Source organism: Caloenas nicobarica, chromosome 1 (assembly GCF_036013445.1).
Source record: "Caloenas nicobarica isolate bCalNic1 chromosome 1, bCalNic1.hap1, whole genome shotgun sequence".
Taxonomy (NCBI): Eukaryota; Metazoa; Chordata; class Aves; order Columbiformes; family Columbidae; genus Caloenas; species Caloenas nicobarica.
Window position 1 is genome coordinate 109,531,689 of NC_088245.1, and position 21,649 is coordinate 109,553,337.

At 39.4% G+C, this 21,649-nt stretch overlaps 1 protein-coding gene across 1 annotated transcript in view; it reads left to right on the forward strand.

Annotated features, from left to right (window-relative positions):
• Positions 1-1,329: 1,329 nt before the first annotated feature.
• The window catches only part of PHEX (phosphate regulating endopeptidase X-linked), a 102,537-nt gene continuing 82,217 nt past the window's right edge, over positions 1,330-21,649 (forward strand). The window contains exons 1-3 of the mRNA XM_065648892.1: positions 1,330-1,441; positions 6,730-6,798; positions 8,954-9,115. Coding sequence (XP_065504964.1) covers positions 1,330-1,441; positions 6,730-6,798; positions 8,954-9,115 — 343 coding nt within the window. The remainder of the gene's footprint in view (positions 1,442-6,729; positions 6,799-8,953; positions 9,116-21,649) is intronic.

Below are 21,649 nucleotides of genomic sequence, written 5' to 3' on the forward strand. Positions count from 1 at the left end.
GGTCCAGGCTGATTTGTGTGCATGTGCTACCAGGGGAAAAAACATTTAGTCTACTAACTGATAACTTTGCTATCACACGCATCTTGTGATATATGCCTTTCTTCCCTTTCCTTGCACAGTTGGTTTTTTTTTTTAATCCGGATAGGTGGGGCCTGAGATAAGAACTCATAAATCAGCATAAAGTAACTCAGACATGCAAACTGCTGTTGGGAGCACAAGCATTTTCCTTCCTCTCCTTGCATCCTTATGTTTTGTGTGGTAGTTCAGGTCTGGAGAAAGCAAGAGCTCCTCAGGGGTCTGAATGTCACAGTCAGCTCAGAGAAATCACCTTGAAATGATTGATTTTGTTATTTGATGAATGGGGAAACCTTGCCACCTGGAGAGAGGATCATCAAGTCTAAGCCAGAAACTGAGAAATCCATATAAACAAGGCTTGTTTATTTATTTATTCCCCACTAACTTGAAAGTGCCAAATAGGTACTTTCCACTAAGCTCATAGTAGTACTTGACTTGGAAGCACAGGATCATCTCCTGAGATTCACTGCGTATCAGCAAAGGCTGAAATATCTTGCCTGGAAAAAAAAAAATCTAGCTTTTAAAGCAGTACTATTCTGTAGGTTGAGCTGATTATTGCTTTGTGCTGCATGACTGTGATTTTTGGCACACAGTGTCACATACCAAATTCCCAAAATAAAATGCTACATGATATTCAAAGAGCTCTTAGGAAGCTTTAAAAAGGGATTTGTCCACTGAGTGGGTACCTCTTCTGGTGAAGCCAAATGAGGCAGCACAAATGGTTTAAGAAGAGGAAACTTTAGTTGGCAGATAATTAGTCTTTTTAAATAAGCACAAGAAGGGGGGTGGAAATCCTTCCGTCAGTGTTGTGTTTGTAAAAGTTGTCAACAATCCTGCTTTGATTGTAAAGGGTTTACAGCTATATGTTTGAATAGCTAAAACATCTGTTCAGTAACGTTGTGAAATCTTCGTGTTCAGAACCCCTGATAAGGGGGATCTGCTGAGCAATTGGCTCATAGCAGCTCTACAGGCAGCACGGGCTGTACATACGGTGGTCACCGCTTGCCTTTCCTCCTCCTGGACAGAGGAAAACGTAGGAGATTGCTACTATTTTATGTGTGATTTTTCCTTTGAGAGAGAGAGCACATGAAGTTCTTCAGAAATGGTTCATGATAGCAACCTGGAGTTGTAAATAGGAGAGAGGAGGAGGAGGAGAGCTCATGGGTGCAGTTTGTGAACAGTTGAAATACTGATACCAGAGCAGCAGAGGGAAACCTGAATTCTGCGAGAGCGAGCACGTCCCAAGCCGTCCCGATGGAAGGAGAGACGGCACCCGAGGCCAGGAGAGCAGCCAGCAAAGCCACACGCATTGCCCTCGGCGTCTTTGTGAGTGGCACTGTTGTGCTCGGCACCGCGCTTTTTTTGGGTAAGTGAAAAAGTTGAAGCTAACCCAAATGTAACCCTCCTCAGCCTGCTCACTCGGTGTCACAATGTGTTTTGGTGAAAATCTTGGTCTCTTCTTCTTTCCCTCTCCCGAGTTTTATATTTATCCTGAAATGGAAGCATGTCAGGATAGAGACTTGTTTTGGGAATGTAAGAACTGGAAGTTGCAACGTGAGCTCGCATAACTTTTGAAAGCTGAATTTAAATCAGCTACTTAATTGAATGTATTCTAGCCAGAATTGGGTTCTGTTGAAGAATGGGGAATAATGGGTGAGATTATGCACATAGGTAGTTCTGACTGCAAACTTGCAGGTTGTGACCAATGTGGGTTAACATTCTCTGTTTTCTGAATATGAATCTGTAGTGTGCATACTGTATGGAATCTTTTGGGCTTTTCTTCTTTTCTTCATTTGGTTTTCATTTAGGGCTTGACCACAGTTCCTGTAGAAGGCTTCAATAATGCATATGCTTGCACATTTTTTAGATGATTCTGTTCTATGACAAATTGCGAAGTCGTCTTTGCAAAAATCATAGAGTGCATCCAGGATAAAATGAAAATGTTTTGATCAGATTTATAAGCTGTAACTGGACACAATAGAGAAGGAAATAGCTTTTCATCTCCGTGATTTGGAATCATCTATGGATTAGTTTTGCTGGAATATCACATGGAAGCATATACGTCTCCCTATAAAATGATGTGGAGAAGTATAAATGTACCCAGAAACTATGAAGCAGAGAAGAAAAAGCAGTGTTGTATCCTGTAAGAGCTCAGAGACAGATCCTCTTCTGGAATAATTCAGCCCAACTTTTCATTTCTTTAGATCAACATAAATTTCCCTGGACTGGAGGGAACTTAGCCTCTAAAGCATATCCTTTTCTTCCTTCCGATCCTTTATCTTGTGATCTTGGCTGAAAGGTCTGCTGCTTTGATGATGACAACAGAGAAAATTTTTCCAGGTTTTCTACAGAATATTTAAAGCATCAGGCTTGCATTCAGTGTAGAGCAAATTCTTCAAATATTTGCATGCATGTAACTTCTCTGTATGTGAGTAATCACACTCAATTCAGCAAAACTCTTTATCAACTTAAGCAGGATTAAATCCTCAACTTGGTAGTGAAAAATATTCTTACTAAATAAAAAAAAGTTAAAGAATACAGTATCAAACATTAAGGAGTAATGGAGAGATGGTTTTTTAATTAGTACATTGCTTGTTTATTGCTTGTGAAAAGCAATAGACATTTACCACCATAGCTTGTCAGAGATAGAAGTGCTTTAACCATAGACCAGAGATGAAAATTCAAGCAAATATATTAATTCTTAAAAATAGTTTTCCGAGTGTACTGGTGCCTATTCTAAAGCCAGGGATCCAGTGTTAAAATTTTCATTGGTATAACAGCTAAGAAAATAAAAATTCTGGCCTTGGGTCAACCAAAATATTTTTAGAATTTGTTTGGAAACTGTCTGAGGTTTTCAACCAAATGAATAAAGGAAAAAAGTTTAAATCATTTTGGTTTTACATTTTGCCAATGCAGTGTTTCCATGTTTCCTTGTGACACTATTTTGTTTGTAAGTTTGAGTTTAACTCTCTTTATTTTTTTGTAGTTTTGCTAAATTGTAGGAAAGGAGACCATTATTTCTGGTCATGTGAAACATTTCAGGCACATCACTATGTCCTTTTTTTTTTTTCAGTTTTCATCCAATCTGTAAAACTTGTTCCTTCTGGTAGACCTGAAACAATTTCCCTTCAATTTTCCAGCCTGAGGTGTGAAACATAACCTTCTCTTGCCTCTGTTTCTTATTCTCAGAGCTCCTACAACTCTAAGGAATCTGGGAGAACCATGTATTTTTATTTACCATTACTTGCTTGTAGCAGCTGTAGCCCTACTGTGATTTCAGCAGGGAGCTACCAGGGGAGGCACTTGCCACCATGCAGGGTCCTGCCTGCGGTTCTCTGGGTGGTGGGGTGGGCTGTGGCAGGACAGGAGCCGCCTCCTTTTGGGGAGCCAGGGCCGGAGCATATGGAAGCAGATTGCTCTCCAGTTCCCCTGGGCAACGAGTCAAGCAGCTTTGAACCTCAATTTGGTAGCTGCTCCTACTGACTTGGTAGCCTTTTTGGACTTCTCATATTACAGGAGCATCTGCATTATTTGCATCTCCGTATTTGTATGCCTTTGCCTTTTTCAGATTTTTGGGGGGGAACTGAATTACGGTGTATATTTGCTTAGGAATCTGGAAACACGCTCAAAGAGGAAGAATCTGAGACACTCAGTGTTATCACCACAACTGTAGGTAATAATTTAATGGTTAATTCTCTTCAACAACAACAACAAAAAGACAAGGGAACAAAATCAGGCGAAGTTTTTTTCAATCAAAATTAGTGGATAATTAAAAGGGAAACATTACTACCAAAGAATTTTTATCAACTTGCTCTAATGATGAAATTGTGAATGGAGCAAAACTAGTTGAAATGGTATTTTGCTTTGGTTTATAAGTATCAAAATCATGAGGGCTACTTCTGATTATTTTTCATTCTCCCTCATTTTCTATCAAGTAGAAAAGAATTAACTGGTGTCTGGGATTTTCCTTCATTTCTCTGCTTTTTTAAGAAAAAACTCTGACAAACTTCCAAGACCTGGATGGGTTCTAAAAGGCTAACTTTAAAGCAGGGAGAAGGTGAGTCATTCAGTGTTGCACTTCTACTTAACAGACACATTATCCATTATTTGTATTTCACATGGCTCAATCATATTCTGGAGATCTTCACTTCTCTTTTCTACTGTTCTTCAATATTCCAATTGCAATCTTCATATGCCTCAAAACCTTGTGTATTTCTTGGCTAATTTACAAGGGTGGTTAAAGTGTTGTGTTTCACTGAGTCAGTGCAAGCTTTGGTAAAGTTGTCCAGAAATAGTTTTACATTCTCAATTTCTAAAATTTATTTGAAATTCAGCTGTTTCTTTCATTAATTGTCATAAAACCTATGAGTTCGGAAGAGATGAAACACTTTATTTTCAATTCTAGCTTTAGGTTTTTTATAGTAAAATTTTCCTGTGCTGAAATATCATTTCACATCTTCCTATTCCTTTTGAACAATATGTAGCTACGGGCTAAATTACTTTACAACTATCAGCACTGGTAAAGCTACAATACAATACCTTAATATATTCCTTTGTTGAGGTCTGTAGGTTTTGTGTTTGGGGTGTGTGGTGGATTTTTTGTTTGTGGGTGTGGTGGTTTTGGTGTTGTTTTTGGTTTTGTTTGTTTGGGGTTTTTTTTTGGCCATGGGCTGAGTTAAGCTAATGGATATAATGAGAATTTTTTTAATGTCTCCTGAGCACATCTACTGAGTCTTATTTCATCTACTCAGGACTTCCCCATCCTCATCCCAAGTATCAATTATCTGCATATTTGCTGCCTGACAGTAGTGTCTGAAATTAGCGATTCCTATACTTAAGTTTCAGTGGCAGCTCTAATACACATTTTTAAAAGATGAGCAAAATTAACTGACAATTTCGTAGTTCTTGTCAGCAAGGTTTTTGGAAGCAAATACAATTATCATATGTTCAGGAGCCAGTTCAGACAGAAACTGTGCTGTGCCTTATAAACCACAGCTATCCATGTGCCCATTGCTATCTAGTTTATTCCAAGCTGGAATAAGGGGACCCTGAAAGTGTCCTCTCAGTGGTGGGTCATGCTCGTTGGGCCAAGCAGCACAGTGCTGCTGCAGCAGGAGGTGCAGCAGGGCAACACCAGCCTCCCCAGCTCAGGAGGAGCCATGAAAACCCTACCTGTCTAGGTAGCTCCATGTTGCATCACCAGCTGTGAAAGATGAATCTCTGGAGATTGATTAACAATGATTAATTGTTTGTATCATGGTGGTGTTCACCATCCATGAGTAAGGCTGAATCATAGGATGTCCTGAGTTGGAAGGGACCCACAAGGATCATCGAGTCCAGCTCCTGTCCCTGCACAGGACAACCCCACAGTTCACACCGTGTGTCTGAGGGCTTGTCCAGTCTCTGCTTGAACACTGCCAGGCTTGGGGCCGTGACACCTCCCTGGGGAGCCTGTTCCAGTGCTCCACCACCCTCTGGGGGAAGAACCTTTTCCTCATGTCCAACATAAACCTCCCCTGGCACATCTTCCTGCCCTTCCCTCGAGTTCTGTCCCTGGTCACCAGAGAGAAGAGCTCAGCGCCTGCCCCTCCTCCTCCCCTTGTGAGGAAGCTGTAGCCACCATGAGGTCTCCCCTCAGTCTCCTCCAGTCTGAACAAACCAAGTGACTTTAGCTGTTCCTCATACGGCTTCTCTTCCACACCCTTCACCAACTTCATGAAGTGTTGTTACTCCAAGCACTGTGGAAATATGAGAGGCATCCCTTGCTCCATGCTGCCTTCCAGCAAAGTGTCATGGTTTGATTGCAGGGCAACAATAAACTGTGGCAGATGCTTTGTTAACCCTCTCTCTGCCCCCCAGCCTTCCCCCCCTTCCCACTAAAGAGAGACAATAGGAGGAAAAGAGAGACAGACTTGCAAGTTGGAAAAAAAAAAGTTTAAAATGTTTGAGAGAAAGTAATATGAAATATACAAAACCAATCCTGAATTTTCCTGGTAGCTCAGCACTGCTCCAGCAGCTGCAGGGCAGGCACCCAGAAGCCCTGGGTTGGACTCTGCAGCAAACCAGAACTGGATTCAAGGATGCAGGGTCTTTCACTAAGCCTCAGATTTGCAGGGACGGCAGGCAGGGTCCTCCCTAGATGCCAGCCATAGTCGAAGAGGGATGAGACTCTTGTGATCACCCATTTTTATATGGTGTTATGACGTGGAATGGGATGGAATACTTTGTTCAGTTTTAGTCACCTGTTCAGTTCGCTCTTCCTTGCCCCTCTCACTTACGGGATGTGCATCCTTATCAGTGACCTTGCATTCCATTGCTATGTCTAACAAAACATGTATCCAGCTTCAGAAAAGTGCAGTTACTTAGAGGAACTTAACTGAAAGGAAAGTTCACTAAAAGAGAAACTGGTCCTATTTTTAACAAAACCAGGACACAAAGATAGAGGAAGGAGAAAGCAGGCACAGGAGGAGAAAATAATTTCTTACGAGCTGCAATATTTACTTCAGATACATTCTAACTGTTTTAAATCAGTGCAGTCAGAGATGTATTAAGGCCAGAGCTTGCACTGACATTTGAATGATCAAGAATCCAACATTGGGCTCCAATGGTCAAAATTATTTACAAGTGATCTCATTACGGTTTTCTATTTTGCAGTTAGCCAAGGTATTATAAAGTTTCATCCGAAGCAACGGTACTGTTTGACCTCAGAATGCGTTGAAGCTGGTAAGCAACAATTTTATCCTCTCTATTATATCATGATTATAGTACATTAATGAGATATTTATACTGTTTAAACTTTTTTCCATGATACATTTTACTCAGAAAGCTTCATTAATAATGAGAGGGGGAAAAACCCAAACTTTTTTTAAAAGTCACTGTTTTACGTTGCTGCCTATCTGTTTATTTTCTACAATTAAAATTCCTGTTTTAAATTGCATTAACTCTTTTCTACCTGGGTTAACTCAAAGTTTCCCATAAGGTTTATTTTTTTAATAGGAAACAAAACATTGGGTGAGTTGACCTTCAGGTGTATTTCGTTGTTTCCTTCCCAGCAGTTGGAAAACTAGCAAGTGTGTTGTTAAGCACAGAAATGCTTTAGGGCTAGATCTTGCACAGCTGTAATGTGGTGACTACAACTCAATCTGCAGCTACTTCCATGTTGGAAGGCTCTTTTTCCCTCACAGAGATACATGTGGTAACACTTACAGAGCTGGGTCATCTGTTAGTATAATATTAAATGTGAGCTAAAGGGCCTGGGCTTGGTAGGACTTTTGCACTGGTCAGTTTTGACAGTTTTGCTCACACTAATTCAAGGAGAGTCTTGTCATTGAGTGTAACAAGAACATGGATCAAAGAATAGTTACCATATCTAGAAATCTGACCCTAGAGCTGTTTTATTGGAAACAAAGTGGATGTTGCATGAACTTATAAGAGTATGTATTTCCATCCTGAATCATATTAAGCTGATACCATGAGGTGTTTGGCATGTGTTTGAAATCCTGACAAATTCCATGTGGCTCCATAAATTGAAAAATTTGCAGATCTCAATATTAGCAAGACTTGTCGTTCTGCTTGACCTCTGTGCTGAACCGACAGTGCTCTCGGCCTCCCTGGGCACCACCCTCCAGAGCCAGTTCTTGAATGAGTGCGGAATATCGAAGTGGAATGACTAATCAAAACACCATCACCCCAACAAGCTCATCTTGAGCTTGAGAATAAAAAAAATGCCAATTCAGAAGTTTGAATCTGAATTGGCTTTTGTCTTCTCATATACACATGAAATAACATGGATTTTTTTCTTTGTAAGTTCAGCAGAAGCTTTGCACTGAAGCAGACTTAGATACTTACATGAATTGACTACTTTAGCTCAGTGGACTGTGTAGTAACTATATAGTGTTTCAAGACCTGAGCCCTGCCTTGCTGAGCAGCTTCTCAGGAGCGACAGAAAATTGCCGAGGTTCAAAATGTCTTCAATGTAACCAGTTTGAGAGTTTCTAATGTGTGAGAGAGAATTACAGCTGAGACGTTAAAGTATCATATACAGAGTTACTTTAAGGGGAAGAAGAGGAGTTACTGGATACTAGAAATAGTACCATAAAGTCTGTAAAAGTTATTTGATTTCCTGCTAGGACTTTTAATCAGTTATTTGGATAAGCCTCAAAACACCTGGTCGCTTAGTCAAAAAAAGTCGAATATCCACATATACCATGTTATTTGAACCATGTAGATTTATGCCACAGTAACTATAACTCAAGATAATTTGACTAGATACTCAAAAGTTAAGTCTCGGGCTTGTCAAACTGATCTCTCTTACCAGTCTCACCTGCAATAGCTGGTGGGTATGCAGTCTCAAAACAAAGCCGAAAATACTACAATTATCTTCTCCAATGAACGGTAGATCAGAACTTGATTTGTTTTCTTATGCAGCTATTCAGGTAAAGGTAAACAGTGCATAATTTCTAGAATGCTAATTACAATCTGCTTGATATGTATTCCTATAAATTCCTCAGGCAATTAATTTCATCTCAGCAACCTGTCTTCAGGTGCCTGGCTCCAACCGTTCGCATTCTTGTAGTGCTAGGTTAGGCACTCGTTGCTATATGGCACTCAAAAACATTTGTTGCAGAATTTTTTTTTTCTCATGTAGGCACTGTTGGATGCTAGAGAAGCTGGGTGATATTCTTGCTGCTCTTTAAAAAAATGGCAGAGATCAAGGCACAGATCAGTCCTAGAACAGCAAGGTTTAGCTTGCAGGTGAGGTCAACATCACATTACAGAGACTAGTTAATGTTACTTGTAATTACTGGGCTGTCGCGTCATGTAATTCCCTATTTAGGAGAAAGTGTTCCGCAAGATCTATGTGGTGTGTTTTTTACAGCTGCTGCCATCTTAAGCAAGATAAATCAATCTGTAGATCCTTGTGAGAACTTTTACCGATTTGCATGTGATGGCTGGATATATAATCACCCTATTCCTGAAGACATGTCAAACTATGGTGTTTATCCTTGGCTGCGACACAACGTGGACCTCAAACTAAAGGGTATGTCATTTCTGGAAGTGGTTGGTTGGCTTTTCAATGTAGCTTGTTAACTGACTGGGTTTGAAATGAATAAAGACTACATGGTTTCTGATTGTTTGATAATACCTAACAGCCCAACTTGATTTTGGCTTTTAAGTATATTTTTGTTGGTTTTAGTTGTGAATAACATTGAAAGACAATGAATTATAGCAGAAACAGAATTTGGGAGGAAGGCTAGAACTGCTGGCAACTCTACAGGTTTAAGAATGGAGGGACAAAAGGCAAGTCCTTATACCGGGGGCATGATTTGAACTCTTTCCTCCTTGCAGTAGATGGGTAGATGAGAGTGCAGGAGCACAGCACACACATGTAAGAATGTCCCACATCCAGACAAACATCAACCTAGGACAATGTTCTGCTTCTAACAGCAGCCAATAGCAGGAAAAAAAAAATATAATAAGGCAACACCAGGATGATGTTTTCCAGCACACTTACCTAGCTCTTGGCAGGAGGCAATTTGGAGGCTTCTGGAGACAAAGGTTGTTTGGGTATTGTGTTCCCTTTGAGTTGACATTCAAACTGCCATTGAAGTACCTGAGCTATCATCAGTGAAACATAAGGCTGCAGAAGAATGTGTATTGGGAGGGAAAAAATAGCCCTGGGGTGGAAACGTGTAGGACGTGTGTGACTTGACTTTGTGCTATACTCTGCAGCAAGGCCACCTCATCAGGAAGCTGTGCAGACCAGCTGGGGAGAAAGGATGATGGTTATTGTTAGGCAGGAAAATCCTACCAGATTCTTATAATCTTCACTAAAAGCAAGTTGTGCAAAAGAAGGGAGATGTGCAAGATTCATTATTCTTGTTGGTGTGCTCGAGAATTTCATGCCTTGAGCATGTTATTTACCTATTAGTTGATGTAAGAGCCTGCTTTGAGCTCACCACAGAACAGAGGTCAGTTTTAGGATTTATGCTTAAAGACAGCATTTATTTTTCTCAGATTTTGTACATATGTGTATATGCAGGCATCAAAGCCCTTGCCCACTTATTTTCTTCAGTTATATCATATCCAATTTTTGCATTGTTATGTATTTTAAAAGCTGCATTTGGTTTCAGAATGGGTTTGGAATTTTGGCATAGAATCTGACCTGATCACTACTGTTTTAAGTCTGCTGAAGATGTCGCATCTAAAGGGGAAGAAAATATTGCCAGAGCCTGTTTTACATTATGCTTTGCACTCTAATTGTTCTGCTGCCAGTATTGGGCTGTATTAGGTGACTGCACTTCCTGCATGAACCACAGACACAAAGAATCCAGTCCTTATTGAATATAGATGAGCAAGCTGTGACTCATCCTTAATTTCCTCCTTTACAGACTCTAATCCAGGATGTCATGCTAGGCCACATTTTCATATGATTTTCTTACTGCAGTCCCTTTAGAAGTTCCTAATCCCTAGCTAGGAAAATTCAAGACAAAGAAAGAAACATTTAAGCAAGAAGTATTTGCTTAATGGAAACTCCATATAAAAAAAAGGGTGTAATGAAGTGCCTGGTAATGACTTTAATAGGAGGCCTGAGCTGCTCCTTGCTGTGATACAGCAACAAAGATGTGAAACGTTGAGTGTTATAGAGGACTTGATTTAATATAACATTTGTCATCTCCTCCTTAACTTTTTATTAAACTTTCCAAAATATATTCTTGGTAATAAAAATGGAAAAGGAAAAAAATAAGTGTTGGATGTCATCATATTGGTAGCTGAAACAACAAGGTGTAACTTCAAACTCTGTGTTTTAACTTGAGTCACTTCAATACATTAGCTTGACAGTCTGAGTTACTCATTTGTGGATGACCACAACTTTGCTATCAAAAGTTTTAGCAAGATGAAGAACTCTTGCATAGAGAAACATGTATATGACTGAGGAGACCTTGGAAACCAATTAAATCTCTCCTTCCTAAAGAACTCTTAGTGGAACTTTGTATTTTGTTGTAAATGTCCCTGCTTGACACTCAGGAGATTAAAAAAGCCCCAATCTTTAAAGAGCTGGTTATTACGCAGGTTCTATGTTCTGAAATATTTATCATATTAAAGAAAGCTATTAATCTTAAAGTGATAACATGGCTTGGCCAGAAAGCCACATTTTTTCATATTTGATATTCTTTGATGGTGTGATATAGACAGAAGTATTTATTCAGGAAATATATTAAATCATGTTAGTTAAAATAAATTATTTAAACATCTAATCTGTTTTCTGGTCCCTGAATGTTCCTCAGTCTTAGACAGAAAGGGAGTTTGGTTGTTTGTGCAAGGACCTGTGTATGGCCTGTGTTATATATGGGTATCTTTGATCTTCTGGAATCTTCATTTTTTTACTCAGGTGTAATTGCTATGGAAGAACACCTTCCAGTTGATAATTGGTAGCAAGTGTAAGAGTTAGCTTTACCTTACCAGAAAGTGGTAAGAGTAGCTGTAAAATGTACTGAACCCTGCATTAAGTATTGATGTGTTTGAGAGCAAAGTTGTGCTGTGGTGGTATGTGAGGTGTTTTTTTGGTGTGGGTTGGTGGTGGTTTTTTTGTTTGTGTGTTTGTGGTGGGTTTTTTGTGTGTGATCTTGCAGACACACAACAGTATATGACTTTGCAGGTGTCAGCTTCAAGAAAGGGTAGAATATTTTCTGTGTCGGTAGATGTTTTTGGTGCTTTAATGGGGAATTCCAAAGAGAGGAGTGGCAATGGGTCAGTGGAAAACAGCTGAGAACTGGTTGGTAGGTTTTTTCCTTGTGTATCTCTGGTTGATTGAAGGAACAGGACATGAAACATTCATTTCAGGGTTCTTCCAGATTTGCAAAAAGTAATATGATAGTTAATCCTAGTTTTTGTAAGACTTGGGCTTTTAATGGAGTAGGAGTGTGTGTATGGATATATATTTGTGTATGTATATATCTATATGTATAATGCTTCCATGGCTTTCTCTGTCTTAATTTTATTGTCATTTCCCCTTTAATTTATCTTCCGTCCTTTGTTTGAGGTTCACTGGGATTTCTTTTTCTGCACTCGGGGGAATCCACAAACCACATGTGTAACTCACTTTGATCTCCTGGCTATACAAAATAGATAAAATCCTAGCCAGGTGAAAGCAGTGATAGGCCTTTCCTTGGATGTCAACAATAGCAGGATTTCATCCTTGTGATGGAATGTACAGAAGACAGGTGTAGATAGCCAAAGATATCTTAAAGGCAGAGACCTGTGGTTTTGGTTATGACCCAGATCCAGCTAATGGGCATCTAATATTTAGCTTAAAATTTCTTGGTTTGTTGTAGAACTGTCCTGGGAAGGACTGAGGTACTCCTACTTCAGTTAACCATTCCTGACTGGACCAGACTGTCCTTGACTTGAAGCCAGCCTTTCATTTGCAGATACACTGCAGGCATGTTAAAAAAATGCCTCTCACTGGTTAAGAACAACCACTTTTAGTGCCACCAGGCCTCTGAGGAAGCTCTTGCAGTCCTTCAGAATGGAAACAGTGGTTCGACTGTGGCACCTGTTGTAAGAACAAAAGTTATCTCAAGCTGCAACTGTTTCAGCCTTATGTCAGGTCAAGATTGCAATGTCTCTGTGAATTAATAAGTGGTTTTCACTTACCATTAAATTTCCTGCACAGATATTTACACTTCTGCTCAATTTTTCCGTTCTGATTGGGGACCTTAATTAAAAGTTTAGGACCACTATTGCCTGACCATTGAGATGCAAATGGCTTTTTGTGACTAACTCAGAACTGGGAGTCAGAGGCAAGTAAATCCATGCCTATTACTTGTGGTGAATGTGGATGGTGAACCAAGCAGTTTCTTTTCCTTTTTCTGAAGTCTGCAGAACAATGATATACAGCTGCGTATGTGGTGGTGTTGAGTTTTTGTGTGTTGTTTTTTTTTTTAAGTGCCTATGGAGGAAGCAACAAATTCAAAAACAAAAACAGAAAAAAACCTCAAACAAAACAAAAACAAAGCCACCCCAACCAACAAATAACTAAGCAAACATTCCTAAGTCTCAGCACTGCATAGGAGTTGATTTAAATTACGTGAATCATTTGTGAACATGTCTTTTAGGCTTTTAAAATTTAATTTATGTCTGTGGAAACCAGTTTACAGATTAAGTTTCCATACTGATCCTGGCCCAGTGAGACACCTCCTTCGGACTAATTTGCTGCACTAAGATTTCTAGCATGGCTATTTTCTGAATGCCAGTCAATTTAAAATGAGGAATTTCCTATGGGGCAAAAAGAAAGAAATAGAAACCTTTTAGGAGGATATGGTGCATGGGTTTTTAAAAACATGAGACAGACACAAAGAAAAAAACTTGGCAGTGTAGTCAACTTTCTCCAATACAACCTACAATGGTTTTCTTTAGAAAATGAATTATTTAAGTAAAATCAGTAAGATAGAGGTATCTCAACATGGAAATTTATACTATTTGACCATAGGATAGTCCTTTCAGATAAATCCCTTAAGTTGGTGTCAAGTGACTGCTGTCCTGCACAGAAGACCATGCACCACAGAGCTCTTTAGGGCTGGTTCCTCTTCTCCAACCCTTTAACAGGTGCTTGGTTGGGACCACTGGGATGGCTTGGATGTAGCCCAAGAAATCTGCAGGGTAGCTGCTGATACTCAACCATAGGTTTTTGTAGTAGCTGACCTGTCTTTGTGACTTTTTTCTCCTTCAGAGGTAGCTGGTTGACAGCTGTCCCAAGTAAGAGGGAGAATACTGGCAGTAATTAAAACAGACAAACAAAAAAACCCGGGACAAACAAACCAAACAAAATAACCCAAACCAACAACAACAACAAAACAACACACAACCAAACAAAACCAACACCACCACAAAACAAAACAACCCACAAAACTCAGAGTATTTGTTATTGCCTCCAATATCATGTTGTTGGATAGCTACTCCTGGATAACAAGATAACAGCGACAGCGCTTGGCGCTGTGTTTTGCTTGGTCTTTTCTACTACAAATACAGTGGTCCAGATACTTCCTAAAATGGCTTACGCATCCAAATATAAGAAAAAACATTAGTGGTAGAAGTCTGGTAAATCTCTCTGGGCAACAAGTTAATAGCCTTTTAGTAAAATGAGGTACCTGAGTCAAAGGTGGAGAAACCAGGACTTTTTCCAGGCTCTGTGGCTGCTCAAAATGAAAGTCGTATTTGTAATGGGTGATTTTGGGAAACCATGAGTACAGAAAGGAGATAATTTTGGTTCCTAAATGAGGTTTTAAGGCAGCACAGTAACCGAGCCACAGGATTCCCACAGCATCTCCCTGGTTGGGAGACCAAAGCAGCGTCCTTCTGTGAGCCCTGTGCCTGCTGCTGTTTCACACAGCATAATGTTCCCTCTGGGTTTACAGCGAACCTCAGTTTTGGCTGTTGCCTGCAGAAGGATGATATGTTCATATCTACAGATACTGAATTTCAAAATTACTGTATGACTGTACTTTAGACTGGTAATTTTGCAGAGAGAGGATTTGTACCTTGGAAGACGTAGCCATCCATAGCCTCTGATTTCCCATTTTTTGACTAACAAATCCCTATGCAAATACGTGTTGAAAGTATTAATATAATGAAGTAAAGCTTAATGCTGCCATTTAGTATGGACCTCCACCTCTACTGTAATGATTTGGGATGTCAGTCTTCTGGTTTAAATGCGGTTTAAACGCTCGTGTCTAATGTTACCATGATGTGTTATCCTCTACAGCATAATACTGGAAGGCTAGAGGGGCAGGATAGGTGAGGGAGAAATATTGCTCAAAAGATTAAGATTTATTATTGAAATTAGATTTATGAGCAGAGGCTCTCATATCCCCATGAGATGATTTTTGATTTTGTTACAATTTGTGTACACTTATGTTAGTTGACTTTTAGAGGAACTCACACGATGTGCTTATCTTCTCATATACAAACTCAGAGAATTTACAAAATGCCGAAATTGTGGAAACAAACAGCATTGTCATTTAGGAAATGTGCTGTATATTAGGGCATTGAGCAGCATTAGGAAGCATTTGTGTAAGCACAGCTGTTTGCTATTTCCATGAGAACTTCTGTATTGCCAAAATGGATATTCAAGAAAAGGATTGAGGAATTTCTTCTTGGGGGACTGCAGGCAGCCCTAAAATGTCAGCATATTAGTTGGGTTTATTTGTATAAATACAGCATCCTTTTGTGAAACTGGTGTTTGGAAACATTTGTTTGCTTTACCTGATTTATGTTCCTTGGAAATTAGAACATATACAAATTGATTAACTATTAAATCTTCATGAATTTCTGTGGACATGCATATTAATTACATCCACCTTAATGCAAATTAATTCAAAATGACATCATGTTCTATCAGAATGTCAGAGGAATTGATGATGATGGGCTGGTTATTTTCAAGAGTCGCTAGTCTGACCCCAGTGAAGTAGAAGCTGCCATCAAGAAATAGACTGATGGACATTAATTGTATCAACTGCAAAACTTGTTTACCCAAATGGTTTAATGTGTTGATCATCATTAAATGCCTTTTAAAAAAAAAAACACACCCCCCCAACAAACAAATAAACCCCAAGCAGCAGCAACAACAACAGAAACCCAAACAAAACCAAAAAAACCCAAAAAACCTCCCCACAAACAAAAACAACGAAAAACCCCAATAAAAACACTCAAAACCCCCTTACCCCTAAACCCACAAAGTAAAACAAGGGGTGGGGGAGATGCAGTTTATCAAAACAAGGCAGGCCTAGATTAAGGCATCAGCTACACAAAGACAGTTCTGAGGAATGAACTTCTGGAGATGCAGAATACACTGGTAGTTAATAGTATGAAAATATGGAAGCTATTATATCTAAGGCATATCTGAGGCTGTGTGACCCAACACAAGGCCCTCCGAAAGAGATCCATAGCCCCATTCATTTGCATCCTGGACAATTCTGCCTTCCCAAGACACAAGAATATACAATATGGCCAGTGGTTGGACAATTGGAGTTGTGTCTGTTACTCTGGGTTATTTCATATTCCTGTGTGAACAAGCAGTTTGCCTTTATGAAAGTCCCTATGTACTCTAAGATGATTCTAGTGACCTGATGATTTACGATGGGGAACTGATGGAAAAAAAATGGTAAGAAAGCAGTAGATAGCTGATTAAGGAGATGACACAAAATACGTGAAAGTGGAAATAATATATGATTTGGTAAAATTTAAAAGCTACATTATAAGCATCAGAAAAATGTATTGACTTGCTGTTTTATTTTATCTTAGAATCAAAGGGAAAAGCTTTATTTAGGCAAGGATAGTTTTAAGCATAAGGAGAACGATTCTTGCAAGCCTTTGCTAGTTTGTTTTTCAATATATATTTAGCAAACAGTAGGGAAAACTGGACCATAATGCATTAGAAATTCAAAATAGGTGTTTATGAAATGAATTTAAGTATTTTTTGTAGTGTGTTAGTCTCTAACTACTTTTCTTCCAGTCCTCTGAAACTAAGCAATATTTACAGCCACCAAGAAAAAAGAAAGATGACCCTGAATGTCAGTATGGTGCTGGTATTTTAAAAAATTATTTAAATACAATGGTGAAATAAAATTTTCTTATCTTTCCTTTTAGTTGCAAGGGGGTGAAAACTACATCTTTAAACAGTATATATATATTTTTTTAAAAAAAAATTTGGAATACTGGAAACTAACTTGTATTTAAAAAGCAATCATTTGCAACTCTTCGTAAAGAGTCTGGTGGAGATGAGGACTTCCAGACTGCACATGTTGGACTGTGCACCAGACACCCAAACTAGCAAGAAGCAGTGCAGAACAATTAGCAGAACAGGTAGTTTACAAAGATAAATACATTTAGGTTACTTTATATTTTAGGGGAAACTCAAAAACCAAATATTGTTATCAATTGCTAATAGAGGAAATGGGTTATGCTGTACACTAAAATTGCATAGCAGGAGAAATTCTCAGAAGACCTTGTTTTAAATGCATAAAGGATTTTAATAAGGGCTTGAAATTGTGTGTTTGAAATTGGATTACCCAGTTGTCAGAAGAGAGCTGTAAGTAGGCTTCTGCACTCTCCACTGAGGTTTGTCTCTCTGGTGTTTTCCAGGCAGGTGAGAACTTGCTCTGTTCTTCTCCTGAGGCTTCCAGATGCAAAGCAGCTCTGAAACAGAAGCTGGGCAGGTGCATTAGTGCTGAAGTATGACCTGTACTGATAAACCTGCTAAGAAGATAAAGTTGTACTGAAACATTGAATGTTGCATCTTATAGCAGGAGAAGTCCGTGTCTTTTTCAGGAAAGTCCTCTGAGAGAACAGATTTAGCTCTAAGAAAAATCTTGGCTTGACTATACTTGTTCCCAAGAACCATACACAGCCTTGAAATGTATCAGTCTGTCACTTCCTTTTGGAACATACATATATATGTTCTTCACCCTCTCTCTATATCCCTCCCCAGCTCTAGGGGTCAGGTTTCCAAATTGATGAGAATAAATATATATATATGTATCTATCTCAGATTTTCTTCTTTGACAATCTCATAACCTGAACTGTTTGTGTTGCAGTCTATTAAACTCATTTTCACAGAGCAAGACAGGGAAGTTACCACAGGTCAAGTCATCACAACAGTCTGGTGTATAATTTTAGATTCTGTGGCCAGTGCTTTTATTTTGAGGTAGAACATCGTGCCCCTTGTAGGCCCTCGTCCATAAAACTTGCCACTGCCAGCTCTCCCCTTAACTTCTGTCTCTGAAAAAAAGGACTTTGAAACCAGATACTCTAAATGAATGTCAGCTGACCCCAAACCATTCTGAAATAATTACTCTTGGAATACGTAAGCTTGCATTACTGTAATTAAGATTGTACATTTGTCTAGCTATGATTTCCATAACAGCAGCATGGTTCTGAAGTTTTTTTTTTTGTGTGTGCCCTTTGTCATCCTGGCCAAATCATTGCTCTGTGAACTGTACTAAACTTGACTTCTAAAATCCAATGTACTGGGAGTCTGAAGAAAGGGCAGTGCCTTCATGACACAGTTGCAGTCCTTAGATGCCCTTAGTGGCACAAGTGAAGCTGGCTGCTTGGATTTTAGGGATTACAGTTGCTTTTCAGGAACTCTTTTGCCATAGCTCTTTAGTGTGAATAAAATATGGGATTTAAGGGTTAGACATTTTTAATGAGGACTAGATTAATCATAATTCTCATGTCTCAGGGACCTCACGGAATGACATTCTGCACACAAGTCGTTGTATGTTTGGTTTGATTGCCAAACTCAAATCAAGATTTAGGTAGGTTTTTCTTCACTTTTAAGCTGAAATTCCTCACAGGACATCCTTAAAACATCCTGCTGCTGGCATCAGAGGATCTCCTGCAAATGGTTTTCTGAGAAGCCCTTGGGCTGCTTTCTGGATCTGCTCCGGAAAGCAATGCATTACAAATTGCTTTCAGTTGTAGTACTGCACATCATCTGGGCAATGCTGAGCAACTCTCATTGCCACTAACAGTAAAGGGACTGAGGGGCATTCACTATCTCCAAAGGATCAAGCTCTTTGAGTGTTTGGATCAAGTTCAGCAAGATTTATGCTCATAAAGGAGCACTGTTCCAATTAGTATGGCTCTGACATGAGTTAGATAAGGAGGAATTAATCCTCTGTGGCTCACTTTCTTTATCTGCAACAATGGGTAATGGCTGTATCTCCTTGGTCTAGCATGTCTAAGAGTGCTTTGAGATAATTATCCTAAATGTACAGAGCGCAATGCCAGCAGTAACCATTAGATTGTCTCCTATGACCTTTCTTATATCGGAGACAATTACATTGCCCATGTAATGCAGCTCAATAGCTTTCACTGGGAGAAAACATAATTCACATTGGGCTAAAGCTTATCTTCCAAAAAACCCCATCAAGTCTTGAAGATGCCAAGGCTCAGAGAAGCCACTATCTCCTCTGGTTGCTTGGCTCTAGTGGTTAATCACTGTCACTGCTGAATTTGTCTTCATCTTCCAACTGTTGGCTTTCTTTGTGCCTTTTTTCAATAGACTAAACACCTCTTTGGCACCAAGCATTTTCTGATGGTGAAGTACTTTCATACGTAATCCCATCACCCTTCCCCCATCTTTTGTAAGCTAAATCATGCTCCCTTACTGCATGGCTTTCACCCTCCAACCTGCCTCTTGTGTTTCTCAAGCCACTCCATCCAAGGAAAAACCCAAAAGGCTGTCAATGTTTTTCTGTGCCCAGTCCAGCTGTTCAACACTGTTTTAAAAATGTGGACAGCCAAAGGGCAGGTAGCGTTACAGTTTGTCTCACCAGCTTGTGTACAACAACAAGACCATCTCCCCACTGTGGTACTTTTCCGGTTTTGCAGTCCAAGACTGCTCTAGCATTGCCCTGGGAGTTCATGCTGAATTAATTGTCTGCTTCTGGTTTTTCATTCCTCCAAGGTTACAACTTTCCAGGAAATGGAATGTCCCCTTGGGGTTCTTCTATGGCTTTTTTTTTTTTTCACATTTAAAGTCCAAGCATATTCCCACTGGGATATTTGCACATGCAAATGTGCAGTTGCTTTTCTTCAAGATACAAAGCACTATAATATATTTCAGATCATCATGAGATATCACTATGCAAACACATCAGTTTGCTTTTTCTACATACAACAAATGTTTGTAAAAGGATAAGGACAAAAATAAATGGAAAAAATCCTGCTACTATTTTTACTAGTATAATATATTTTCCATATCTAGGGTTGGAAAGTCCAGAGAAAACTTAGATTGTTCTCTCTAGAAAAAGAAATAAGCTTAGAGAATCACATAGTTCTTCTCAGGAGTGCAACTCATCTGAAAATGTAGAAAACTGTCTGATAGCATACGGAATATATGCAATCTGCAGACCAGGACACCAACAAATTTAATCAGTATTCCTAATCTGAATAAATGGTATGCAACTTTCTTTCCTCTGTGAATCTGGCTGTACAATCCGTGTTTCATACACTCCAGGTCAGAAGAGGGAAAGGTACTGGATTTCTCAGTGCCATAAATAAAAAAAGGTGGTTGAAAGCCAAAGTGAAGCTGTGTAAGACAGTAGGCTGGAAAATCAACAAGGGCTGGAAATGGAAAGTAAGATTAAAGGTAACACTTAGCCACAAGACTATCCTTAGCAGCTTTAGAATAGTATGCAGTTAAATAAACACGCACACACACCAGCAAGGCTTACTTTGTAAAGTGCCTCACTCTTGCTTTTAACAGCAGATGATTGCTGTTTACTGTAGAGTAGTGAACCACAGGAAGCTGGCCTTTTTTTAGCCCTCTTGCCCTGGAAAAGCAGTATCTGAAGGCAACACAATTTAAACCTTCTTCCTTCTCTTCCCAACCCCAGCTCCCTGCCCACCTCAGCTGTGTTGGTTGCTTGGTTCGTTTGTTTGTTTTTTCCCTTGTATATCTATGTGAGCATCTACAATTCAGACAGCTGAGGATCGCTCCCAGCTATGCCATGTTTTTTTGCTGGTGATGCTGAGTCTTTCTGTTTTCTACAAGGGCCAGGGAGAGTGGTGATGCAAACCTACCTGGGCTGCCAGAAGGACAAGATTTGCAATGGGAACCTCCATGCTCCTATCCCCTTGGTAGAAGAAAATGAATGATGAAGCAATTCGCAGCCTTAGAAAGTTTAGGATATCATGAGCATCTTTAGCCACTTTCTGACTGTGTAAGTGGTAGCTGCTTGATGAGATGACTTATGATATTTCAGTGCCACAGAGCAGAATTACCAATAGCTTTTGATGCTTGCCATAAATGAGTTTTATGTGAAAGGAAACATAAATCTTGCATCTGGGTATCCTGTGCCTACAGAAACAGGGACAATGAGGTGCTGAGATCAGTAGCACAGGCCAAGATCCCTTTTATCCTAAAGAGAATGACTTTGGAATTAATTTGAAAGTAAAGGAGGTAAAATATGTGACTGAAGAAGAGCTGCTCTGCTAGAGCAGCCATTTGAATGTGCACTTTATATTTGGTTGGTGAAATTTGATCACAGACTTTGTTTGAGGTGGCTTAAGGTGTGCTGGTTCGCTTTGCTTGTCCTGGTGATTTTTTGGCTATGGTATTCTGCTTTGAATTTGCGGCAGGCCAGTGTTATAAGTCAGTAGCAGCAATAAGTTGTTAAATTGTGGCTGCTGTTAATAATGCTGTGCTCTTTCAGAGGGCTGTAAATCAGCTTAGACTGTAGGGTTTTTTTAATCTCTTCAGCTAGATTGCTATTCCATCTCTAGCATTATAACATTTAACTGGAAGCTAACAAATGAAGTATTATTTCGAGGTGGGGGTTGCTGTTGTTTTTTCTTGTTGGTGTGGTTTTTTGGTTGTTGTTTGTTTGTTTTCTTCTCAATATCTTTGGAGTGCTGTGTGTTTCCTGGTCTGGTCAAAGCCATTTGTTCCTAAAAATTCATATTTAAAGATGAAGTTAGAAGATGCTGATCAAAGTTGGATAATATTTCTTTTACAATCAGTGAATGTGGTGAAGGTTATATTTTTTGGTCTATTGCAACTGTCTAT